This window comes from Venturia canescens, chromosome 3 (genome assembly GCF_019457755.1).
Source record: "Venturia canescens isolate UGA chromosome 3, ASM1945775v1, whole genome shotgun sequence".
Lineage (NCBI taxonomy): Eukaryota > Metazoa > Arthropoda > Insecta > Hymenoptera > Ichneumonidae > Venturia > Venturia canescens.
The window spans coordinates 15,482,156-15,509,634 of NC_057423.1; the positions used below are offsets into that span (position 1 = coordinate 15,482,156).

At 36.4% G+C, this 27,479-nt stretch overlaps 3 protein-coding genes across 6 annotated transcripts in view; 1 reads left to right on the forward strand and 2 right to left on the reverse strand.

Annotated features, from left to right (window-relative positions):
- The window catches only part of Pkc53E (Protein C kinase 53E), a 114,352-nt gene extending 108,180 nt beyond the window's left edge, over positions 1-6,172 (forward strand). For all 4 annotated transcript variants that reach the window (XM_043415101.1, XM_043415100.1, XM_043415102.1 and 1 more), the window contains one exon: positions 97-6,172. In XM_043415101.1, the coding sequence (XP_043271036.1) occupies positions 97-249 (153 nt within the window). In that variant the 3' untranslated portion in view covers positions 250-6,172. The remainder of the gene's footprint in view (positions 1-96) is intronic.
- Positions 6,173-7,269: 1,097 nt separating this feature from the next.
- LOC122407996 (uncharacterized) lies at positions 7,270-11,416 on the reverse strand. The gene is made up of 5 exons (XM_043414484.1): positions 11,342-11,416; positions 11,028-11,277; positions 10,626-10,944; positions 8,592-10,269; positions 7,270-8,271 (listed from the first exon to the last, which is right to left on the reverse strand). The coding sequence occupies exons 1-5, from the start codon at positions 11,414-11,416 to the stop codon at positions 7,270-7,272; spliced, it is 3,324 nt and encodes a 1,107-aa protein (XP_043270419.1).
- A 2,038-nt stretch (positions 11,417-13,454) lies between these two features.
- On the reverse strand, positions 13,455-21,928 carry LOC122407485 (membrane-bound alkaline phosphatase-like). The gene is made up of 7 exons (XM_043413729.1): positions 21,410-21,928; positions 20,760-20,879; positions 19,649-19,869; positions 19,135-19,497; positions 15,653-15,995; positions 14,710-15,024; positions 13,455-14,024 (listed from the first exon to the last, which is right to left on the reverse strand). The coding sequence occupies exons 1-7, from the start codon at positions 21,513-21,515 to the stop codon at positions 13,795-13,797; spliced, it is 1,698 nt and encodes a 565-aa protein (XP_043269664.1). The 5' UTR covers positions 21,516-21,928; the 3' UTR covers positions 13,455-13,794.
- Positions 21,929-27,479: the final 5,551 nt, after the last annotated feature.

The following is a 27,479-nucleotide window of genomic DNA, read 5'->3' on the forward strand; positions in this document are numbered from 1 at the left end:
ATATCGAGTGAAGAATGTTTTTACTAAAAATTTCGAAACAAAAAATAAAAGTTCATGAATATAGATGTGAACATAGAATCTCGTGAATATTTACAGAAACATAGAAAGGACGTGAGCAACTTTGACAAGCAGTTCACATCAGAGAAGACGGACCTAACGCCAACCGACAAATTATTCATGATGAATCTCGATCAAACGGAATTCATGGGTTTCTCGTTCCTGAATCCAGAATTCATTCAACATATTTAAGCAACAAAATAATCAAGAAAACAAAAAAAAATGAAGAAACGAAAGGAAGAAGAATAAAACAAAAATTGTCATTTTGTCATTCAAAGTTTTCGTCAATCAAATCAGTAAAAATCTTTCTCTCTCTCTCTCTCTCTTTTTACTTCTATACTTTGAACACGTATACACACCGACACGGATCTGAAATTACACCCATATACGAGAAAGCTTTCGTCGAACGAAAGTGAAAAACATGGCTGGAAAGTTGTCAACATACGATGACGAAAACGATTTTAAGATCTTCGATTTTCACCATTTATTCTTCACCCCTTGTTAACACTAGTTACAAGATTTTTCAATGTATTTACAATTTCGAAGTACGGACGCAGCGCGTCTCTACTTATCTGCGTTACTATGTATTTCAGCGCGAATGAGAAAAGAAAATGAAACACAAATACGTCGAACGTGAGTTATTTGAATCAGCGAGAATGATAAATATTTAATATGGGTTAAAAATCGAACAAATGAATAAACACAGAAAAGAAGAGCAAAAGAAAGTTTAATTTTACCTATAATCAATGAATGACGATACTTATTATCGTTGATATTTGTGCTGATCAAGACAACTTGTCGAAAGAGAATGATAGTGATAATGCTCTGACATGGATCGATAAAAAGTGCGAATCGATTATAGAATGAACATTTGAATGAACTAATAATGAGAGCAAGAATGAAAGAAAAAAGTAATAATAGTCATAAGAATCATAATATAAATGATATTAATATTATTAACTATAAGATGAATAATTACAATAATAATAACGAAAACTGTCTTCGTTTTCTCCGTATATTATGCATTTACTTCAGTAGTCTCTACTGTCGCCTTCCAGAGTTATATAAATAAATAAATATATATAAAATGTATAATATATATACACACACAAACATATATTATATATATATATACATCTAAGTATATATATTGAAATCAGATGTTATATAATTTCCGGAAACTTGACAACACACACATACACATATACACGCGCGCGATTATGAGGAAATTCGTTACCGGCAAAGATTCAACCTGAAAATGAATATTTTAAGACTAGTTTTTCAGGGGCGAATTTTCGAAAATTTGACCCACTCCTACAAAGATGTGTTGCAATTGAATTTAGGCTCGAGTTCTTTGAGGCAAGTAGGCACTTAATTAAGACTATTTCGAAAAATTATTTTCCGTTCGCTTTTCTCCGTTTTCTTTGTTCTTTGACATCTGTTGGAACTTTCGAATTTTGTATTATTTGCAGTGGATCATTCGTTTTCTTCTTAAAGTACAGATATAGTTGAATATGCAGTAAAAAATAGATAAATACTTTGCGTCTTTTGATCTTGAATGGTACATTAATTTTAGTGATTTTCGTTATTAGAGAGGAAGAAAATACTGGAGTGATTGTGATACTAAAATATTGGGTTTGAAAAACAAAAATTACAAGATAAAGTGATGGGTAGAACTGAACTAACGTGCTCTCGAAGGCAGCGGATGAAGAGATCGAAAAATTATTGAATCATGCGTTGTTCAGGTCTCGCTTATAATACACGATGAAATTGCACTTTTTATCTTGGAGATACTCGATGTTGAGGATTTACGAAAAACGAGCGGTTTAGGACGCATCATTACGATTTTTACTTGTGCTCATGTGTATGAAATCTCTAACGCAGTGATGAGAAATAATTAAAATTGCGTTTGTATTTAAGAGAAGATGCGAATATTAAATTTATACTAAAAAAGCTGCCGAAAAACAAATAATATTCGATGTCAGGGTCAGGGTCAGGGATTCGTGTGTCCATGATCGAGGATATAAAAGTAGGAAAACGAGATTGGGAGGTGAGGGAAGCAGCAGGCGGTTGGGACAAATTTCATGCTTACGTGATGAGAGAATAAATAATGGACCAAAAGATCTTGGAAGCTGGAAGAGAAGGCTCGGATCTTGTGAAATAAAACGCACTGGAAACGAGCAATGGGTTTTCCCGTGGGAAATTTCTTGCGTAACAGGAATAAATTGTCGTGGAAACGAAAGACATGAATTGTTACGATTCACCACGGGGGAAAAACTCATAAATATCTCCGCCAAAAGATGCGAATAATTTTGTTGATTCGGAAAAAATACAGAAGTTGGAAAAAGATCTGTCGCAATTCCGGAACAATACGATTGTGGGAAATCGTACCGGAAATTAACCGACTAACAAAAACATTTCATATCTACAAATCTTTGAAATTCCGCATTTAATGTTTCATCACAAATATAGCTTGGCCTTGTTTTGTTTTTAATCGAATAACGATCCATTACGTTGTTCCCCATTAACGTACAAGATCTTCCCAATGTACGCAGGCATAAACAGTACCATTGAAAATACTGCCTCACATTTCTACAATTAGTGAAATGTTCGTTACTCTTGACTACATCGACGACCAAATTTATATTTATTCCAACAAGTCATATGAGGTAAGAAATAAAGAATAATTCAGAGGATAAACCATGCTGGAAAAAAAAAATCTTTTTCAAAGAGACGAACGAGGGACTATTGGTTGTAAATCTTTGTTGTACAACCATATCGGCGGAATGTAGACGTCGGCAGTGGTAGGGTGGATAAACAGATTTGAAGATTCGGAGTTAAATGTTCAAATGACTGTCGATAGAAAACACCTTTGCCATCTTCTCCCTCCCTCCCTCCCACCCCCATTCCCTCTTACTCTCCCATCACCTTTATTTTTTTTTAAATCTACAATCTCAAATATAGACAAAAAAGTTTTGAGTGTCTTATGGCAAGGTATAAACAGTACGTGGCGATAAACAAGTTTGAAAAAATAAAACTACAAAAATCTGTAAATTTTACTGTTATTCGTCAGTTGATTTCTTCGTTTTGTATATTGTCGGCACACACACACACATACACACACACACACACCCAACACACTGTTAACAACAATGGAGAATAATTATTAGATAATTACTGATTTAACTTATAATATTGATAAAGAGAAGGGAAAAGAAAAAAGTACATAGGAGATAAATCTTTTTCCATCAAAGTTGAATTCATTATCTGAAAAACTGATGATGATCGATGTTTCAATGTTGACTTGAGAAGAGCTTTCCCTTCAACGAGGAAGGATTTGGCAAGGGATGATCGATCGATTGAAAATTTATTATATTTTCTTCCTCATTAAGCTTAATGTATTTGGATATATAATTCGATACGAACGATATATAATTCGATATAAATTTATATCTCACAATGATACACTTTTATTTAATGAACTCATAGATTCGACATATATCACAATTACGGTACAATTTACTTGGTGAATTTTCGTATACTTATTGAGAAAGATACGGCGTAGCTGAAAATAACAGAAGAAATTCACTGATTGAAACAATAATATGAGAGCGTAAAAATATACACATTTTATTGAGAAATATTAGTTTCTTGATGATGATGACGAAGATGATGATGATGATTATGATATTTTTAAAGAATCAATCAATCGTTCAACGGGCCAACAAATTATCATCTCGTTCATCTCGAAGAGCGTGTGTAACGCGCTCGAAAACATCCCGATATTATCGAGAAAATCGTAGGATTATATAATACTCTTAGTGACTGAAATGAATTTATTTGGCACGACCGTATTTCTTTCTCTCTCGCATCTTACCAAAGGCTATTCTTTAACTCTGACTTTCAATAATGTCTCGTGGAGTGTTCTGAGGCTCGTGCTCATTTGCTATGTGAATAGATCGCAGGATTTTAGAGCAAAAAAAATCCATCTAATTGACTTCGATTAATACATGAATATTTCATCAACGAAGCTTCGGAGACGAAAATTTATCAATAATTGTCTTTTAGAATTTTGCGATTGATTTTCCACGGCTCATTAGCTACATCTGAGGCATTCTGCTCGTGTATGTGTGCCTGTGTTTGTGAGTATTCATCTTACACACATTTTCACACTTGCACGTATATTAAAAATATACTTGAACGCGTGGCACCCATAAGTCACATTGTTTAAATATTATTGAAGAAAAGGAGAGGAAAGAAGAATAAAATGTGCTCGAAATCTATTCTTGTACCAATTTCAGAGTCTTCCACGTGTGTATTGCTCGCGCGCGTTTTTTTTTCGTAAACTTATTATCGATTTGTTGTTTTCTTTCTTCGTTTTCTTTAATCGCATTTGTCCTTTTTCTCATCACACTAAATTTACACATATTGATATCCACGTTTACGAGCTTGGTTTGTGAACGTGTATCTATCATCGGTTTGGTGATTGAATTTTTGATAATTATCGGTTGACAAGTACGGTTCAGCGTTCAAATTTGCGGTTTCAATCTGTTCAATTTTTCGTTCATCAAATAATTTTGTACAATTTGGAACTGCCAAAATAGTTCGTTCTTAAGTAGAAATCGTATTCTGAATTTCGGAACGTTAACATTTTTTCGTTGTAAATTTCAAATACTTTGACATTTCTTCGACAAAATTCAACAGCAATTCACATTGCGCAATTTCTTAGGTATTATTAAAAGCGCAGGAAATAACAGTGATTTTATTCCGGAACGTGTTACCGTATTCGATGATCAATAATCAACAAAACTCCAATCATCGATCAGATGATAATAAATATTTATAGCACAGAAATGATATAAGTCGAAAACAAAATAAAATTTATTCAACACCCGTGATCTTAAACTGTTTGCACTTTGTGGCAATTCCTTTTTATTCGATGGTTAGTTTGTATCTCTTGAAAAATCAAATGACAGAAAAAAATGTAATATAAATTGAATCAATCGTTGTTCTTGTCGATGATACAATTTTTTAAATCTTAATAATTATACGGATATTCCTCACTGTATTGTAGGTTTATGAAACAAAGTGTTTAGTTTCGTTAAAAAAAAGAGAAAAGAAACTTCGAGGTATTATTTGAATTAGGCTCATTTAATCATTGCTCTTTACTCATGCTTGCGATTTCTCAAGCCGAATCATCGTTCCTTTATTATTTTCAAAACTCATCCTTCATGTTCTATCAATGTATTTTCCTCTCTTGCTCACAATTCTCAACACACACACATATTACTAAAATACACGAAAGAGGATAAAAACACAATCGGTGTTTTTATCCTCCAGCATCCTTTCACCTCTTTTCTCATTCGTGCGTGTGATCAATTCTCGAGCGTGCTCAATCCTAACCGAGAATCGAAGTGCTCGCACGGAGATGAGATGAAGAAGAAAAACAAGAAACAAGAGGGAATCGACGTGTACCTACGTCTTATAGATTTTACGAATTTTCCTAGTTTTTAGCTCAAAGAATAATGTGAAAGAAAGGAAAAAAATGATAATTGGTTATAAGAAGTTTCCAAAAGGTGGAAAAAAGGGAATCACAAGCGATTCGATAAGAACCGTCGAAAGCTTGAGTTCCTCTACGACGAGAAAGAACAAGGCCCAAGAATAATAAAACTCATGTGATTGACGACAGTTGATATTCTCCTCCATCGTTCAAAATTCATCGTTCTATATGTACGATGAGATTAAAATTGAATACAACAGCAAATGCGACCTTAACAGATAAAAACAATTCAAATCTCACGCGAATCATGATGTCGATTGAAATAAAATAAAGAATTAAACAATTCTTTTGAATCAATCGGAAAAAACTTTTGAGGAAGATTATTATGGAAGATAGAAAAAAAGACATGTGGTCGTAGCGACAACTAAAAAAAAAATAAAACAAACAAAAAACAGATTTTCCAAGTCGCGTAGCTTTATTCGTCTCCAAATTGTAATCTATCGCTCTCTTACGGCGTACTGTATATGCATTATATACATACACAAACATATATTTTTAAGATGTTTTTGTGCATTTATAATGTCGTAATAAAAATTCCAAATCGTGTAATGAGAATTTATTGACCAGCTATTTCTCTGTTTTTCTCCCGAAAATGCCCGAAAAGGGCGTCATTGGATCATGTTCAGCTAATTTTTTGGTAGTTTCATCCCAGGCGTGAGCGATGTCATCGAGGAAAAGTGTCTTGTGGTGGCACTAAAAATGGTGTTCTAACTTTCGAATAAGCTGGTCCCATTTCGATCTCCATGAAAGAATTTAGTCGTGAATTTTGATTCAAATTTGAATCTGAATTATTTCCGCCATAAGATTCTTTTTTTCTCAATTTGGATGAAAATGAGTGTGATGAGAACCGTGCGTTTGTTCTTCTTCCATTGACAAATTTCATTTCAAGCTCTGGCTTGGTTATGTTATTAATAATTCATCAGGATTCTCTTCGTTTCCTAGAGTGCCTGGAACTGCTATTGTTTTATTGAATTCATGTTATATTCATTTTCCGTGCAAGCAAAAGAGCTGTGATTTTCCTCACTTCCAGGTGTGTATCTTCAAAAATAGAAGAGTACTATGAAGTTATCGTAAACCAAATAAAATTGACCGATTAAACGAACTTACCTGTAAGTGAAGTTCAATCGTAATTGTATGAAGGGCCTCTTCCGAAGAGATCACTTGGTAGTCCTCCACTCTGTGCCGATCTTACCACCTGTTTAAAGCTAAAAAACGAGACAGTGGCTCCCTCGCGCCCCCGCGGCGGCCACTCTCGGACACTATCCTCATTATTCAAAGTCTGTCGTAACGTGTATGGGGCTGATTTAAATCAGCTATGGGATCAAAGGAAAAAATTTGCCTTATTTTTATGGGCGGGACTGATCTCTTCGGAAGAGGCCCTTCATACAATTACGATTGAACTTCACTTACAGGTAAGTTCGTTTAATCGGTCAATTGTATTTCGTGCCTCTTCCTCGAGATCACTTGGTAGATGTTTAAAGTTACGTTACGACTCAACACACTCCCTGTTTCGGTTATTACACTTCACGTTTGAACCGAAACTTTATTCCTATTTAACTCTTAGCATGTACGAGTTAATTCTTTTTTTTTTTTTTTTTTGATATTATAACTCACCGGATCGTGTTTATTATAGTAATGTTTACATAGTAATCTTATAAGTTCAAAATAGCCTTGGCAAATTCTGTTTTATCTTGTACTATGTTTAAATCGTAAAACCTCGTAAATGTTTTGGATTCGTTAGTCCAGCCCGCTGTTGCCCTAATCGTATCAATGTTGACACCCACGCGTTTTGCCGCAGATGTCGAAGCGTGTCGGGTGCTATATGCTCCAAAACAGTCCGTATCAATTCCGCTCTCTTTTAATACTTTTTTGATCCATTTACTTAGAGTCTGCGTACCCACTGCTTTATGCGGTTTTTTGAATGATATAAATAAAATTTCCGTTTCTCCGCGAATTTCTTGTGTTACTTTTAGGTAGTCGAGTAACGTTTGCGCAGCGCAAATCTCTTTTTTATCGAAAAACGGCAGGATTAGTACGGGCTGCTTTCTCTTTGGCCCTGAGGTTTTTATTTGCGCAGGGATCTTAATTTCTATCCTGTCGTTTGATACATTTATATCATTAATGTTTATCAGTGACAATGTCTGTATTCTATGTCCCGTCACTAACGCTAACAGTGTCGCTAGTTTGCTAGACAGCTGTTTCAATGAAATATCGTTATTTGGTGTCCATTTGGCCAGACGTTCGAGTACCACTTTCGGGTCCCATGTAGAATTATACTTGGGTTTTTGTGGACGAATCTTATATGCGCCTTTGCAAATTCTTTTTATCCCTGGATCCTCTGCAACGTTCGGGCCAAATACAAATGACATAGCCGATCTATAACAATTGATCGTCGTGTACGAAGCTCCGTTAAAGAATTCTTCGGCGAGGAAATCTTGAAGTGCTGTAAAATTTATCAATAAGGGGTCCAACTTCTCTCGAACACAAAATTGACGCCATTTTTTAATCGGGCATTCGTATTGCTTCAACGTTGACTTAGAGACTGAGGCCAAGGCGATTGTTGCTGCCCTATCAGATATTCCTCTCCTCGCTAATGCTTTCTTGATAAAATCCCCGCTAGCAACGACAACTGTGGCCACAGTGGATGGGGTTCTCTGTTAGACGAACGAAGTAGATCAATGTCTGGTTTAAATCTTAAAGGTTTCGATTCTGTCATACTCATAAACAATGGGTACCAGGGTTGTGACGGCCAGTCCGGTACTATTAAAATACCCCGTGAGTTTTCCTGCTCTATTTTTCTTAGCGTTTTAGTAATCACCGAGAAAGGGGGGAAAGCATAAAAGAAATAACGCGTCCAGTCAACTGTAAACGCGTCAACGGCAATTGACCCTGGATCCTTTTTCCATGAAATGTAACTGCTACATTTTTTGTTAGTCCGACTAGCAAATAAATCGATATCCGGGTTGCCCAATACTTTCCGAATTCTTCGAAAGGCTTGTTCCGATAGTGCGTATTCCGTCTCAGGCTCTAATCGTCTAGATTCAAAGTCCGCTTCACCGTTACTTTTTGACTGAATATATGAAGCGAAAAGCCAAATATTGCGACGTTCGCACCATAACCATATCTTTTTTGCTACTTCACTTAATTTCTTACTGCCCATACCACCCATGTGATTGATGTAAGAAATTGCTGTTGTATTGTCAATTCTTAACAGTAAATTGCAGTCGCTCAAGTTTTTTGCGAAACTTTTCAGCGCAAAAAAGGCTGCAAGCAACTCTAGGCAATTTATGTGAAGTCTACGTTCCTCTTGAGACCAAAAACCGTGAATTTTTTCTTCTTTGCAATACGCCCCCCATCCCGTCAACGATGAATCCGAAAAAATTTCCAACGAAAATTTGGAATTACGTATTGGTTTAACTATTTTGAGTATATTGTTTTTCCACCATTTGAAGTCAGCTTGTAACTCGGGGTTAATTTCGATAACGAATTCGTAATTGCCATGATTTTTTTCTAGTGCTCTAACCTTTTCTCTCTCGAAATTTTTCAAATATGCCCAACCATATGTCGCTGCTTGACAACAAAATCCAAGAGATCCAATAAATGAAGCAAAATCCCGAATTTTACATCTTTTGGTCTTTTGATATTTACGAATTAGTTTCAATACACTTAGCCGTTTGTCCGGAGGTAGTTCGACCTGCATTTTTTCGGAATTTAGACACAAGCCTAGAAATATACATTTTTTCGATGGGGATAACCTGCTTTTTTCATAATTAATCACGAACCCAAGCTTTTCTAAAAGTTCTATTGTTTGATTGGCGTTGTCTAAACAATTTGTTACCGAGTGACCGAACAGTAATATATCGTCGAGATATATAACGGACATGAGTCCTTTTTTCCTTAAAAATGTAACAGTAGGTTTCATAATCTTTGTAAAAATTAACTGAGCGCAGTTCAAGCCGAATGGTAGCACCGTGAATTCAAAAATTTGACCTTGGAACGAAAAGCGTAAATATTTTCTATGCTCGCTCGCAATAGGCACGAGGTAATACGCATCTTTAAGGTCTATCGTTACCATGTAACAATCGCGATACATAAGCCTCTGTGCCGTTCTACTGTCTTCCATTTTAAAATGTGACGTGTCTATAAACTCATTAAGAGGTTTAAGATTTAATATTAGCCGATTAGATCCATCGGGTTTAGGCGTTAGGAAAATTCTCGATATGAATTGATCGTCTTCCGCATCGCATTTTCGAATTGCTCCCTTTTGCAGCAGTTTATCTATTTGCTCTGTTATGTCCTTAATTTCTTTATTTGACCACGAGAGTTCGCAGGGCTGCTGCTGTTGACGAATCTCTGATTTGAATGGTATTTTAAACCCTTTTATAGTGTTTAATATAAATTCATCGGATGTGATTGATCTCCAATTTTCGGTAAAGAACTTCAGTCGACCAGCCAAACTACTCACCTCCTCTAGTTCCGCTTCTTGTGCGACCTGTGACTCGTTGAGTAAGACTTGCGGGGAGAAAACTGGCGTTGCTTGTAATGCCCGCCCCACGACTTTCTCTGTGGTGGCCGTGTTTGTATGAATTTCCTGCTCGTCTGCTGAGGCGGGCCCCTCGAGTTTTTTGTCACGTGTTTGGTAGTGGTTTTTTCTGGTAGTTTCAATTCCTTGGTCGATTTTTCGAGGAGCTTCGCCGCTTTCACTTGCTCTTCAAGCTGTTTGCCGAACAGAAATTCATCAACCTCCGCAGTCTTGAGCGTCTCCCTTAGTGAAGCTCGAATGTTGGACATGATCAGTGAGCGTCGTGTTAAGGTTTCGTCTCTTTGTAAATCGACAAGAATTCTACAGCTATCGCTTATTTTTTCGATTAGCTCAATCGATTTTATTTCCTCTTTTTTCAAAAGTTGGGATAGAATCGAGCCCAAAACCGATAAACAAACGGTCACTTTTTCTTGTTTTTCAGCCAGTCGGTTATCTCGGTTCGCAACTGATTCATGCACTGAAGACTTTAATTCTATATTGAGCTTCGGCGCCTCTAAGAATGCGATGTTGACCGGTTGGGGATGCTTGCTTAACAATTCGGCTTTTATATCCTTTGGCAAGCCGTCTTTATAAATTTCCTCCCAACGAATTTGTATGTCTTTGTGCACGGGCTCTGCTAGTTTTTTGTCTGAACGCAGTCGTTTGCCAATAACGAGTAATGTTTCCTCGTCCAGCGTTATGTCCTCTTCTACCGACTGTGTGGCCTTGCCGCACGGGTTTTCTATTGTTTTTTCTACCGACCGAGTGGCCTGGCCGCTCGTGTTATCCGTTGCGCTCACATTATCTGTCACCTCGTTTGCGTCATTTTTGGGCTCCTGATTAAGGTTATGCTCCTGGACCGAGTGTAAGCTTCCTTCATGCTCGTACGACCTGGTGCGCAAACGTGACCGTGAACTGTCGCGTGAGTGAGAGCGATAACGAGAGTGTGAGTGTGCAACTCTCTGTCGCCCCGACACGCGTGAACGTACGCTGTCGCGTGAGCGAGAACGATAACGAGAATGTGAGCGTGAAGCTCTGTGTCGTCTCGACACACGTGAACGTGATCGTCTCTCTCTCTCAATCTCATTTTTCTCCTCGTACTCTGTCGCCCCGCTGCTTGACGATGAATATTCATAATCTACGGCCAGAAACAAGGAAAAAATTTCGTTCATTCCAAATGTATATCAATATCCCTTGGATACTAATATAGCATTTTTCGCATTTAGCAGTCCTGAACTGCTAGAAGAGCGGGCCTGACCCGCCCTCCTTTGCGACATACTACGCCTGACGTAGATTTTTTATCTTTTTTTTTTTTTTTTTCGTCTAACCATTGAGCCTGAGAGAGATATCGAGTGCGACTAGGATGTTTCACGAGCCTCCGTTGTAACGGCGTCGAGTTGATCTGGAACAAAATATAGGCTAACTTACGTTTCTTATGGTGTTTTCGTCTTTTCGTTTTTCGCATCTTCTTCTCGAGCCGTTTTATACGGTCACGAAGATCTTTTTCTTCGTCACTTTTCTTTCCCATTCTCTCTTTTTTTTTTTTTTCCTTCTTCTGAAACTAAAACTTTTCTCCTTTTTCCCTTCACGAGTGTGTGGTTTCTTCGGCACCAAAATGAAGAATGAGGATAGTGTCCGAGAGTGGCCGCCGCGGGGGCGCGAGGGAGCCACTGTCTCGTTTTTTAGCTTTAAACAGGTGGTAAGATCGGCACAGAGTGGAGGACTACCAAGTGATCTCGAGGAAGAGGCACGAAATACAATTGTACAAATATCACATATGTTTGAAATATCTATATCTTCAACGATAGTAACTATTTCACGCCTTACCTTGAGTTGAAAGCCAATTTATTGATTGGAAAAAACATTTCAATTTTCAATAAAAATGTTGTTTTTTTTTTTTTTTAATATCAAGTTTTCGAAGTATGTTTTCAGTCGAATAACAAAATTTTGTAGATTACCAATAGGAAATAAATATTTTTCTGTTAATATACGGAAAACGCGTGTTGGTGTAGAAGTACCTTGGTATGCGGCTCTCGCACGCCGAAACTATTGACTTTACGAAAAAAATGGTTACTACATAAGTTGTAGGAAATTCCCTCTAGTTTATTTTGTTATATGACTATTTTTACCGTAAAATGAGTCAGAAAGGAGATATTGCCGAAAAACTGATTTCGGCCGCTATTTTTTCAAAATGGCGGCGCGAGCGGCAAATATACGAGGCTGCAAAGTGAAAATTTGAAAAGAGGAGGCCAAAAGCTAGAAAGTCACTAATTTTCAAAACTTCCAGAAAACTTTCCAGGTAAACCCTTTTTTGAGCCGCAAATGAATGGACTAGATTGCGGAATAAAAGAACACTCAAAACGACCTGCGATTCCGGTTCAATGTTCTTAATGTTTTTTTCTTCTTATTATTATAGTGTCGTGAGAAGTGGAAATTTATCAAAAAAAAAACATTGATTCGTCAAAATTTTAATTGAATATTTAATCATCATTCGTGTTTTTACATTTTTTTTTCACAGTCTCTGCGTCTCTACAAAAAAATATCATAATATTTAGTAAAGTTGTTGGGGAACTTGGAGAGTTTGAATGAGAATACCGCGAGAAGTTCTGCGAAATATCTTCTGTTTTCCGTCGTACACTTTTTTAATTCAAAACTAGGGTATATCATAGCGCGCGCTGAAGCGCACGTAGAGAACACCGGGGCAAAACGGGATACCTAAGGAAATATTGAACTTTTCAGAAGTTTGGGAAGCTCCGTCTATTTTTTACTCCCAAAAACTAAGAAATGTACTGGAATTCTTTTCAATTTAAAAAAAAAAAAAAAAAAATTCGAGGCAAAACGGGGTACCCTTCAAAAACTTATGAAATTTTTTTTTACTATGATTTTAATTCAATGCACCTTGGGTGCATTTTGTACCCGTAACGGAGTGCTTCCAACTTACCAGTGTAAGCGTTGAAAGCGATCTCAGCGCTTACAGCGCTCAAACGTAAGTCGAGCGCACGCTATGAGCGCTCTCAGCGCTTACAACGCTCTATTACGTCGAACGCACTCTCTGTAATTCAATTCAAAATCTACTAAATCATGGATTCAGTGCCAAAATTGTGCGGAGTGGGCACATGATTCATGTGCAGGTGTAACCACACATGATGGTCCGCAAACATATATCTGCGAGGCAGTAATCGCAGATTTACAAATACTTTTTGTATATCTGTGCAAAAACGTTTTCATTTTAAAAGTGATGTAAAAAAAGAGAATTTGAAAAAAACGAATTTTTTGAAAAAAAAATCAAAATCCAAAAAAACAAGATATTTTGGAAAAAATATGTTTCATGTTCTTTTCGGACAAGTATAAAAATTGAAAAAAAAAGACAACAAAATTTCTCTCATTTTTCGGTTATCCCGTTTTGTCCCGGTCTCCCCTATATAGGGGTTTAATTGTGCTGCTGCGCCTAGGAAAAACTTATAACCACTAGCGTATACACAACTGTCAAATTGACAATACAAAATTTGTCAAACTGACAGCAGGACTCCGTATTTGAAAGCCCCAGCCAGGCCCCAGCGATCAATCACAGTACGAATCAAACGACAACAATTTCCCCTGTTGGTGACCAACTTCGGGCCTTACTCGCCAACTTTTTAGAAGGGGAAAATACGAATCAATGAAATTTGGGCAGCTTGGAAGCGAACCGACGATTCAATTTGCACGCATCTGATTCACCTTTGCCTATGCAGGACGCGAAACCGATAAAATGTGGAATGTTGCTTTGTTGTATTGTTCCGGTGAATAGATGAGCCCATGGGCCATTCGCAAAAATCGCTACGTCATCGCCGCCATGAGTCTCGGAATCGAGTGGAGCCAGAGCAGGGGACATGTGACGAGGATTTTCTGAAAGTAATCAAAATGCTAATTTTATTCAACAGAATAATTTTTCATCAAAAAGGAATGTTTCCGCTTCAAGGACATGACCGAATCATGTTAACTCTGGATCCGTACGAATTCTTATTCCGGAAGTAAACTCTTCAACTGGGCAAAAAACCACTTTAATCATTTTATTATTAATTTTTTTTCGTAAAAGATTGTATATAAAGTTAAAATGTGCACTGTTTCTTTCGTTTTCACGATAAATAAGAGATTAGTGAGAGATTGAGACACTTTTGGTGGCAATTCGATAATGAAAAGTCTGGAAAACTAAGCAGGTTTCGAAATTTTTGCCATTACGTTGAATATCTTTTTTGTCTCAGTACAAGAATTAACCTTATCTGTGTTACACATTTATTTTGGTTCTTATTTTTTTGCGTATCATTTTGAATCCACATGATTTTTTTAGAATATGCCATCGTTTTTTTTAATTCCTCTGAACGCTTGAATGCATTTCATATAAAACCACGAATTCCACGAATGTTTATGTAAAGTGATTTATTAAATCGTGTATCCAAAATTTCTAAAAAAAGAGTGTTTAGGAAAAATCTCGTAGGTAGATAAATTTATGTTATGTTCATATTCATTATGTAGCCTGTAATAATTCGTCCAATTCTCGAATTGACGAAATGAACAAATTGTTTTTCCTTACCAAAATCGCCCTCAGATGGATCGTATCGAGAACCATCCTGATTGGGTGGTCTGTAACCTGGACCATTGGCGTATGTCAGCGTCGCATATGGAATGTCATCTTTAGCCATTTTTCCAACGATATCATTGATCGGATTGCCTCTCTTCGGGTAACCGGAAACTGACATCGTGTGTGCATGATCCGAAGTTGTAATGATAAGTGTATCCTTCTCTGACGTTAACTCCGTTGCTTTCTCAACAGCCTTAGCAAGTTCTACTGTCTCGTCGAGAGCCAGTGTCGCGAATGTGTTGTGATGAGCATGATCGATTCGACCACCTGAAAAATCAATATTTTCTCAACGTTGCCGATCTATCTGTTTTTTTTTTCTCACCGGTATCCTGAAGGATTTATTATCGTTTTATATATAACATACACAAAAATCACGATGAAAACATTCGTATCGAGAGTTCCGATGCTAGTGCGAAAAATAATGAAAGCAGACCAGGGTCGAGTATCCTTTAAATTTACCTTTGAGATCAACCTGTTCTATTTTACTTATCGGAGTTCTTTTTGAAAAAATTTAGAAACTGAGGTCGACTACTCGGACATAACAATAAATAACCCTGTTTTTTTTATGTATACCAAATAGTAAATGAATCAATGAGCTGATGTCGCAAAGCTCGCTTGGGTATGAATTTGAACTTGGGATCAGGATTGAATATCGTGAGTCGAAGAAAGGGATGGTATTTTTTATCAGATCTCCTTTCGAGGAGCTAGTCATTGGACAAAGCGCTTCTCTTTATTGTAATTATGGCTCCGACCATTGGGGATGGAGAAAAAATAAGCATAAAACTCGCAATGAAAAAGCTTCTGCATCTCTGTTAGCTAAGCCCCGATTGTCGATTGGAAAAAAAGTCGTTAAAGAAGTGCATTCGTGATGATAAATTAATAATGCAGGGAGCACCTTCAACGAAGAGGAAAAATCCATTTTCATCTTTTTGAAGTACTCTGATCGCTGCCTCGGTCATTTCAGCTAACGTTGGCTCAGTTTCGGGCGAGCCCTCGAGATGATAGTGGCAGTGACTAGACTCGAAAAGACCCAGCACGTGGTCGTATTTTTCCGGATAATCGATAATCTCGTGCAATGACGTACGGTTCCATAAATAAATGGGTCTTCCATTACGCTCCATTTTATCTTTTTTCCATTCATCGATCAAATTTTTTCCGTCCGAACGTACACCTGCGTCACCCTCCTCGTCGATAATTTCCTTTGGCAGGAATGATCGGCGACCTCCTCCCAAAACCACCTTTGACAAAATTCATTTGATAAAATAACTTTTGTGTTTCTCAATGAAAAACACATTGACGCTTCAATTGTTTCTTCATTTTCTTTATCTAGTGTTGCTCATTATTTTTCACTGAGGACCTTAGATGCAAGCTTTCATTATATTCGAAATAAAGAAAAAAAGTTGAGGAATTTCGAAATTCTTTCTCGATTGTATTCGCGTTTGAGCTCATTTTATTTGGGCCCACTTAGAATTGAACCAATTTTGTTCTTTGTTTTCATAAAAATTCGAATGAATCAAGAGTCATCGAAACATACGCAGTGCCAAGTGTCCAAAAATCAAACTAAAATCCGTCTCTACCAGATTTTGTCGCGAATATAACGATTTTAATGGCGTCGAGCCGCTACCGCGTCTCTTGATTACGCAAATATAAAAAATATCCAAAAATGTGATTTAATTAGTTGATTCCGGCTGTGGTACGTTTTCGGACAGCAGATTTTTCTCACCAACGCAATGAATAAATAAAAATACGAAGCAGTTTGCGTACGCCATGACACCTTTTACGCCGGTCGCAAAGATTATTTTATCACAAATTGTACACGAATATGCCACACCCGAAGAGATCAGAGCCGGATTCACACCACTTTCCTGTTCATTAAAAAATTTATTTGTCACGATTTCAATAAAAACTCACAGAGAAATCCGGTAGAATACACGAGAGGCGTTTGACATGTGACAGCGACTGTATTTATGATAGGGGAGACCGGGGCAAAACGGGATACCCGGAAAATGAGAGAAATTTTTTTGTCTTTTTTTTTTTAATTTTTATCCTAGTCCGAAAAGAACATGAAACATATTTTTTCCAAAATCTCTTGTTTTTTTTTTTGGATTTTGATTTTTTTTTCAAGCAATTCGTTTTTTTCAAATTCTCTTTTTTTTACATCACTTTTAAAATGAAAACGTTTTTGCACAGATATACAAAAAGTATTTGAAGGCAGTAATCGCAGATATATGTTTGCGGACCATCATGTGTGATTACACCTGCACATGAATCATGTGCCCACTCTGCACAATTTTGGCACTGACTCCATGATTCAGTGGATAAAGAATACAAATTTTTACAAAATAAACATTGGCAATCTTCGTTATTATTCATATAATTAATTTTGAATTGAATTACAGGGGGTGCATTCGACGTACGTTAGAGCGTTGTAAGCGCTGAGATCGCTTTCAACGCTTACAACGGTAAGTCGGAAGCACTTGGTTACGGGTGTAAAATACACCCAAGGTGCATTAAATTAAAATCATAGTAAAAAAATTTCATGCGTTTTTGAGGGGAACCCCGTTTTGCCTCGGATTTTTTTTTTTTGAAAATTGAACAAAATTCCAGTACATTTCTTAGTTTTTGGGAGTAAAAAATAGACAGAACTTCCCAAACTTCTGAAAAGTTCAATATTTCCTTAGGTATCCCGTTTTGCCCCGGTCTCCCCTATATATGGGGCATTCCACGTCAAATCAGCCACTTCAAAACTTTTGGATTTTTTATTTGGTTCAAAATTTTTCAGGTTGTTATAACCATTGAAAGGAGCTCTCTTGATTTTTTCCAGAATTTCTGTCGATTGGATAGTAAGTTATGATTTTTGTAAAAAAATAGAGATTTTTTTTCTTTTCCCTATAACTTTCCGAAAAATGGGCCAAATTCAACTTTTTTTTTTAAACTTGAATGTTTTTTTCTGTTCTTTTCGAAGATATTTTTTAAAAAATGATTGGTGTAGATTTTAATCAATTTTTCACAGTTTTAAGCAAAAACCCATTAATTTCAGGCAATAAGACAGTTTCAATTTTTTTCAAAAAATTCTCAAAAAACCGTCAACTAATCAACGATTTTTAAGACTAGTTGCGTTATGGGATCTCATTTGGTTATATTTTTTTCGTAATTTCGAAAAAAAATTCACTAATAAAATATTAGTTTTAGGCCTGGACATTCAACCAAAAGTGATGTTTCATTCGTGCAATACTATTTTGAATTACAGATCCTATTTGACTACAAGCGAGGTGGCGATTAGCAGTTCGAAAAGTTTAATAGAGAAGGTAGTCATAAGCCATTGATGCGATGGAAACTATCGGTGGGACAGTTCCGATCTGACGAGATCGTTGTTGTAATCCTTTTGGGTTGAAGAGGCACTACAAAATAAACGATTTACGATCGGCATTCGAGGATGCTCAAAAAAAACTTGGTTTAAGTAAGGATTGCTTACCTAATGTTATTTCAATCTCAGCGTTGTCACTATCATCATAGTATTAACCCGCTATCAACGATCATTAGAAATATTCTATGCCAAAAAATAGAGCACAGTTGATGGGTCTTACTTAAACCAAGTTTTTTTTGAGCATCCTCGGATGCCGATCGTAAATCGTTTTTTTTGTAGTGCCTCTTCAATCCAAAGGGATTGCAACAACGATCTCGCCAGATCGGAACTGTTCCACCTATAGTTCCCCTCTTATCAATGGCTTATGACTACCTTCTCTTTTAAACTTTTCTAACTGCTATGGTATTGCACGTATGAAACATCACTTTTGGTTGAATGTCCAGGTCTAAAACTAAGATTTTATTCGTGAATTTTTTTTTCAAAATTACGAAAAAAATATAACCAAACGAGATCCCATAACGCAACTAGTCTTAAAAATCGTTGGATTAGTTGAAGTTTGTTTGAGAATTTTTTGAAAAAAATTGAAACTGTCGTATTGCTTGAAATTAATGGGTTTTTGCTTAAAACTGCGAAAAATTGATTAAAATCTACACCAATCATTTTTTTAAAAATATCTTCGAAAAGAACAGAATAAAACACTCAAGTTTAAAAAAAAAAGTTGAATTCGGCCTACTTTTCGGAAAGTTATAGGGAAAAGAAAAAAAATCTCTATTTTTTTCCAAAAATCATAACTTACTATCCAATCGACTAAAAATTCTGGAAAAAATCAAGAGAGCTCCTTTCAATGGGTATAACAATCTGAAAAATTTTGAACCAAATCAAAAATCTAGAAGTTTTGAAGTGGCTGATTTGACGTGGAATGCCCCATATATAGATATACTTTACTACGGGAGATGCTACCATCGATTTTGAAATTGCTCTATAGTAGAATACTTGCGAAATCAAAATACCTTGAAGTTGTTGCCAGGACTCGAGCGAACAAGTTGTTTGGCTATATCATCACACTCCTTGGGATCGTAACCCCCGATAATCACATCGCTATCGCTTTCCCAGTGTCTCTCTGCAACGTGGGCGTAAGCTCCACCTGGCGAAGCGTGGGTTATCCTTGTTGTGGTGACAATTCCGGTTCCTTTGCCGTGATCTTGAGCCCACTGAGCGATCGAGTCAACATGATTTTCCTTGATTTGAGTTTCGCATTTGCCACGAACAACGTTTCCATTGAGACCAATTGTTCCTGACTTTGTTTTGACACCTCCAAGATACGCCGTGCTGGTACAAGCAGAATCCGGCACTTGTTTGTCGAGGCACCATGTCTAATGACGTTTTGTATATTTGAATCATTCAATAACATTAATAGATGGAAGTTTACAATTCAAATTTCAATAAGTTGCACGTAATCATCTTAAAGTTGGTCGTGCTATAATTTCTAAACTTCAGTAAGGAAATAAGAATTTTTTATTATACTTTCGAAAGACCGGTGTAAGGAAAATGTTCCCAATAAAGAGAGCCTTCCTCGCCCGGTTTGCCCTCGAGTTGTCCCAGGTACGTTCTGGTCGCCATCAACGTCGGAATTGACATTCCGTCGCCCAAAAATACAATCACATTTTTAGCGACTCCTGTGTTTAGGCTCCTTTGAAGCTTTTTCTTGAGTACTATCTGGGCGTCTTCATACCAGAACGAATTGTCTGCACGATGAAGATGAGAAAAAATTAAAATTTCGTTGGATTTTACAGTGGCAATGATATATTTTTCGTCTAATTATTTTCGTTTTAACTGACAGGAAATAAATTACAGATATTTCAACAAAGTTGTCCTATTTTAAATTCCAATTTTTTAAAAAGATTCAACTTGTAATAAAATAAGTGGTGTCCATTGGATGTAGTAAAAGAAATCTATAAAACTGAGAAAGGAATGAATGGATCAGATTACTGATTATTCATACGTGCCATAAATGACAGAATTCACAAAAAAGTTTAGTGGGATCTCGCGACGAAAAATGTTATTTTTTGAGCTCGATTTATCAAGCGAAGAAGATTTATCATTATTAAACAGTACGGTCGAGACGGTTTATCAATGTTTTGATATACTCCAAACATGCAGAGATCCATAATTCATGAAGTGGTTACTGTACGTGATGATATTTCCTTGTGTTTATACAATTTTTTATAATCGTTCGACTTTCAGAAGCTTATCTCAATCACAAGTGTAGATAGCTTAGATATGCTGGATCTCGAGGAATTTATCAACAAAATTATCAATGATCATCGAAGCATACTTGAATTTTCAGTTTTATCATGACATCAACGTAAACTATTGAAATTATGTGAAATGTGAAATTTATCAGTTTCAAATATATCGGATTCGCCAACCTGAGGATAAGTTTCGTTAACATTTTATTCTTATAAAAAACAGAACACTCTTAAGATTCAATCATTTTTTGACCACGTGCAACGAGATTAATTGAATTATCAGTTCTGTCATCAATTTTGCACGTTTTATTGTATCGAAATATCGAGTGCGAGTTGAAAAATATTGAACGATAACACGTGACTGATTATGCTTTAGTGTACCATACCTGTCTCGTGATCAAACCATACACCAGTATTTGGATTTTCTGGATAAACTTCGTCGCCAAACTTTCGAGATTCTCTCTTCATTATGAAGTCGTCGTGCATTTTTCGGTCCATCATTTCATCTGGGTGATTAAAAAAAATAAAAATAAATAAATAACATGTATTTATTATTCAAACAGTGAAAAACTACTAGCAGTATCAGAATTTTTATGGGATACAAAAAAACTCGGACGACATATCCAACATTTGAAAATAAAAATAATTCATTGTATCATTGAAATTTAACGTTACGGATGAGTTATCCTTTAATAATTCGATTATGCCAATTGGAATCTGGGTTAAGCACGAGAGTCAAATATCCGACCCAATTTAGAATCATTGACAAGCTAAACATCTTTATTCAAAATAATTTGATGTGATTTCAATGCTTCGTTTTTTCTCTGCTTCAGTTATTGTAGGTATATTGAGCTTGAATGGATGAAAAATTTATGAAAACTTTTAAAATGATTTCTCGAATAACCGTTTGAAAAACATCAAGGTGCTCGAAACTTGGTTATGTTTATCTGACAGTGGATAATTTTCTTGAGCTAATGAACTGCACCAATTATTCCGTGTTTTTAGAGTATTCGAAAAAAAATGATCTACGACTAACCTTCGAATTTTCTGCGCTTCAAGTCGATTGTTTGATCGATACGAGCCGCGCCAATGATTTCGAGAATGATGGTGATCAAGATGATAATTGATCGATGCTCTTTCATGATTTAGCGTTGAAAAAACCAGAGGGAAACGTCTGAGCGAACTCCACTCACGAAGACTTATCGTTGGACGATTTTCTGCGTTATAGCATAAACTAAATTGTCAAGGAAAGTCGTGGCCCTTGTTCTTTTATACCGTCCCACTTTTGTGGAGGAGGGAACCTTGGATATACTAATGATAATCGTTCGGAATAATGCTTATCTCGGTATAAGAAGTGCGATTGCAAAGTTTTATTGAGAACGGTGATCGTAATGAGTTCATTAAAAATATACTATGTAGGATAAATGAAGACCATCGAATGAGCAACAAAAAATACAATCGCAGCTGAGTGAAAAAACTTTGTTTCAAAACAGATTTATATTATTACATTCCGTTACAATCGATAAGGAAATACTCTTGACTTCATGTTACAAATTTTTAACGTACAAATATGAACCAACATAAGATCGGTTTTGATTGACAACATTTTTTTCAAACCTTTTCGTTGGATCCCATCTCAATCGGGCGTATCTTTAGATAATTCAATATACACTCTTTGACGATATCCGCTATGTAAATTTCTTCATTTTTGCGACGAAACGCCACTGTGGCAAGCCAAAAGTGAGTATGAATTTTTACGTGTATACCTCATTTTACGTCAAGAGGGGCAACCGAAGATTCAGTGTGTTCTATCTAAGACTTCTGTTTTCAATCTTGTGAAAAGTTATATTCCAATATTGATGAGCTGGTTACAATTCCTGTTCTTCCTATCTATGTATTGAAGTACGACGAAAATTTAATGAAACAATTTTCGACATTTGAATTTTACGATCTTTCAAGACCAAGTTATATAAAGAGTAAAAAGTCATAAAACCGACGGAATTTGAATAGAATAGCAATTAAAGCCATTGAGATGACTTTAATAATTCTTCGTACCATTGCAATTTGTTCCTCTGACACAGTCAGGAGATCGAGGGCCGCATAAATGAATGAAAAAAAACGCACATTCTTATAGTATTCTGAATCAGTCGTCGCATAAGTTCCATTAGCAACGTACTTGATTCTAAGGAGAAGGAAAATTAGTTCAAGGGAAGTTCTGCGGGCGAACTCAACGCTCGTTTCTAATCGCAAACAAAACTACGGGACTTGAATATTTTAAGATTGTTCGTTAGTTTGAAGAGTGAAAAGATTCGATAACGTCGATGCTCGTACTTCGCACATTTCGAGGTTTACGTGTTTGCGATTGGACGAATTTGGAACGCGACGGATACGTGATATTTTTTCATTCGATACTGACGCATTGTGAATGACGTTTTTCGTTGAGGCGAAAAATTTGAGGGTGGTTTGTCGACACTCACAAGTAGTTTTTTCGAGGTTGTGATTCTCGTGATCGCCTGTAATTTTAATACGTTTTTATAGAAGAGCAAACGAGAGAAATGGTGTTGTTTCATTTTTTTTCGGTTTGCTATATTTGGCCCGACCAGTGGACAGCTCTGATCGTTGCATAAAGTCGATACTTTGAATTTCCTCACTAATAGCTGCTTTATCCCTTACTCATTTTTATCTTTTTCCTTCATTGATCGGGTCATTAATGAACGTAGTTCACACGAATAGTAATTAAATCGAAAAGTTTGTATTTTTGAAGTTGGTAAGGCTACCGATGGCTGGTGCAACACTTTGAACGTAGATAAAGTATATTTATCGAATAAAATGAGGTGCTAAATGTTTCAAGCACTCGGTAATTGGTCGTTCACGCACGGCACACATTGATCCCAATTAATTTAATCCAAAGAAGATTTTCGGATAACTGTATGGAGGTGAAAATAAAATTTTACGATTCTCGGGAGCCAGCCTTCAATTATTTTGATCACTTAATCATTTCAATATTGCAGCTTACTCAACTCAAAATTCTCCCAATTTGGTTCATCCCTTCCGGACGTAACAAATTGGTGGCAGCGGTGGGATATCGTTGCCTATACCACGTTCTCCGTGGTGATTGGATCGCTCAAATTTCCAAAATTATTCAAAATTTGTCAAATATCACAAATTCTAAAATTTAGAATTTGTTGAAGTTTTAGAATTTCTATAAATGTTATAAATCTTGGAGGTTAGACCAACAAACTCATTTATATGATAGGCATATAGAATGCCAACGCGGGCAACGGTGGTCCAGGAGGCGGAGCCTCCGGCGGAGGTGGAGGGGGCGGAGCCCCCCGAATAAAGGCGAATAAAATTTTAATTTGACTATCCCAAATAATCCGTCCACTACATTGCCACCCCGCGAAAAAATGTGAAAAACTGCGAATACATAAAAACGCGCATACAGAACGACTCCACAGGTTCCGAAGGTTTATAACACGACAAACCGGTCTCATCTTAAATTTCGCATCACCGCGTGCCATGACCCAGCAGAACCACGAAAAATCGCGAATACAGAACGGGTAGGGTTCAATATATAGGGTAATGTGGGGCAAAATGGACACTTAAGGATTTAAGCAAGTTTCATTAATGAGCATATGGTCTTTCAACTATTTTTGAGTCCCAAAATTGATGCCCAGTCCTCGTTTTCCGAATTTTGTAAAAAAAAAATTCCGGGGAAAAACGGACACAGCCTCTACGAGGCATAAAAATCGAAAAATCGACATTTTTCGAAATGCAGCCGTTGCAAGCGACTGTTTCTGAATAGGATGTCAACTCGGTAATATGGGAAAAGAAATGGGATCACTCAGGCTCCATTCCTTGGATGTAAATGAAAAGACGTGAGTCAAATCTTATATCCCATTTCTGTCATGTTTTTGGGGAATGCAAAAAATCAACTTTGGGTCCATCGTGCTGGGGTATATTTGGTATTCGCACTATATCGGATTTCCACCATTGATTCATGGCCCTAGTTTCCGGAATTTCTTCAAAAAAATTTTCCGGGGCACAACGGACACAGCCTCCAAGAGGCATAAAAATCAATATAGAGACATTTTTCGAAATGTAGCAGTTGAGCAGACAGAAAAAAGCTCACCAAGACAACCAAGTCCTCGTCTTTTGAAGACGTGTGTTGTATTTTTTTGTGAAGGGTTGTATTCGTTGTCCTCTGAAGATTGGATTTACTATGTGTAACATGCAAAAAATGGGCACACACCTTGTGTACAAGTGTTGAAGTGGAAGATATCAGCTATGAGTGCAATTTTTATAAAAAATGAATAAAAAACCTTTTTTCCTTATTCGTACTTTGATTACTATTGTGGTTTTTAAAAGTAAGTCAAAAAAGGGAATAGATAGTGAAAAAATAGTTTGAGATCTATTTTGCTCTGAAACTTGAATTTTTTGGGGATGTCACCGTGGAATTCAACAATTTACCATGATTTATGGTCAGGACCGAAAAAAAAATTTTATGCATTTTAGGAAATTTCAGTTTCGGGAAAGTCCATTTTGCCCCGGAATTCAACTTTATGGGGCAAAATGGACACTGTGTCCGTTTTGCTCATGTGTCCATTTTGCCCCATATTACCCTATCAACAAATCAAATTGTAGAACGGTCGATATTTCGATATTTTATTAGTTGTATTATTATATATGTTGTAATATCAGTTTGGAGATAAAAAATGGAAATTAATTTAAAATTCTTATTTCCGATCGACTATTCAGCAGACTACGTGTTTAACCGAGAGAGAGCAAGAACGAGAGCGAGAGAGAGAGAGAGAGAGAGATTGATTGATTGATTGATGAGATTTATTTGCCCTGGAAAAAAACCTTAGGGCTGAAAACAAAATAAAGTTTTTACAAAATATAACACAATTATGTGATGAAAAAAGTATGGTTTAACAATAAAAATAAAATATAGAGGAACAGTGATTATAAATTAACACTAGTAAATAAGAATAACATTAAAACTGGTAATTATTAACGCTTTGTGCCTAAAATATAAAATATTGGAACAATAGCTTTATGGTAATATAGCCGTGTATGTAACATCAATCACTACAGAGTAATAATAATCAATAATAATCAATAATCAATAATGCGACTACAAATCGATAAAATGGTATACAAATTAGCTTCATAGATAATAAACGAAACAGGTATAAACGGTGTCAGAGACCGAATTAGAAAGATAGAATAATGTCGGTTGAAATTTTACAAATTGGTGTCGTCTAATTGGAATAGATGCGAAAATAAACGCGCTTTAAATACTTCAATGGATGGAGATACACGTATAACATTGGGTAGAGAATGCCACAGATATATAGCAGTTAGCACGAAAGAATGCCTAAAAATTGCAGTTCTATGAATCGGAATATGAAAGATTTCAGGCGGTCGCCTACCGTCAGATCTCTGAGAAGTAGTTGAAGGATTAAACAATTGAATCAAGTATGTAGGAGCTTGATTGTTCACTATACGGTAGGTCATAATACCAATGAAATATAGTCTACGAGATCCAACAGTAAGCCATCCAAGCCGTCTTCTGTAAGAAGTAATGTGCTCATCTCGCCTGAGATTAAAAATAAAACGAATACCACTGTTTAATAGAATTTCGAGCTTGTTATTGAGTTCCTGTGTAATATCATTATAGACTGCACAGCAGTAGTCCAGTACAGGAAACATAAGTGCAGCTATTAGAATGGTTTTAGTTTGTGTAGAAAGCACACTCCTATGATAACGCAATCGGTACAGCACCAGATTAGCTTTACTAGAGATACTGCTAACATGTTTGTTCCAAGATAGGTTCGAAGACATCAGCACTCCTAAATTCCGAACCACATTTACGAAGGGGAAGATAGCACCATTTACGGTAAAGGGTGGCAACGTAGCTGTATCAAGGCGACTGATAAATTTGTTACTACCAAGTATGATTATTTTGGATTTATTAAGATTCAGTTTGAGACCATTTTCAGCCGCATAGCAGGAAATTGCTTGAGCATCATGAGCAACAAGTTTTAGCTCATTGATTATGTCGGATGGATAACAGGAGCGGTAGATTTGGGTGTCATCAGCGAAAGTTAAGTGGTCGCAATATGTTAAAGCATCACCGATATCATTAATATACAAAGAGAAAAGTAAAGGACCCAAAACAGAGCCCTGTGGTACTCCAGATGTTGTTGGAGCCCAACTCGAGCAATTTCCAGCAGAGTCAATGCACGCTTGAGATCTACCAGTCAAATAACTATGAAAAAATTTCAAAACTGTATCGGAAAATCCAAAACCTCGAAGTTTCTTTAGCAAATTGAGATGCGGTATAGTATCAAAAGCTTTGCTAAAATCAAACAAGACAAGCAGTGTTATTTTTCTTTTATCAACCGCTTCCCTGATGTCATGATTGAGGCGAAGAAGAGCAGTTTGAGTGCTGTACCGAGTGCGATATGCCGATTGACGCGGATCAAGAAGATTATAAGTATTACAATAGGTTACAATTTGGTCAAAAATTAGACGTTCAAACAATTTCGAAAATTCACACAAATTAGCAATCGGTCGAGTGTCAGAGGGCGATGACGGCGGATTACATTTAATGAGTGGCCTTATATAAGCTCTTTTCCACATTAAAGGAAAATATGAAAGTTTGAGACATTTATTGAAGAGTGTAGTCAGCACAGGTAATAGTATCGGTAAGCCTTTCTTGAGCGCAAATGGTGAAACATTGTCAGGACCAATAGTAAGCGAAGAGGATGTTTTATTCGTAATTATTTTAAAAAGTGCTTCAGCAGAGATATCTGTGAATTCAAAGACAGGCTTATCGTTCTGTAACGGACAGAGTGTATCAAGGACCGCATTAAAATCAGTAGACGGGGTAGCACAGGAGACCTGCACATAAAAAGCATTTAAAATGTCAGGCGAAAAAAATGCAAATGGAGATGAACAATTAGCTCTAACCAGACCTAAGTTCCTTAGTTCTTTCCAGAGTGCTGATGGATTAGAAATATCAGAGAATCTAGTAATATAATATTGATTTTTGACTAATTTAATGTGAGCAGACAATTCATTTCTGTATTGTCTATATA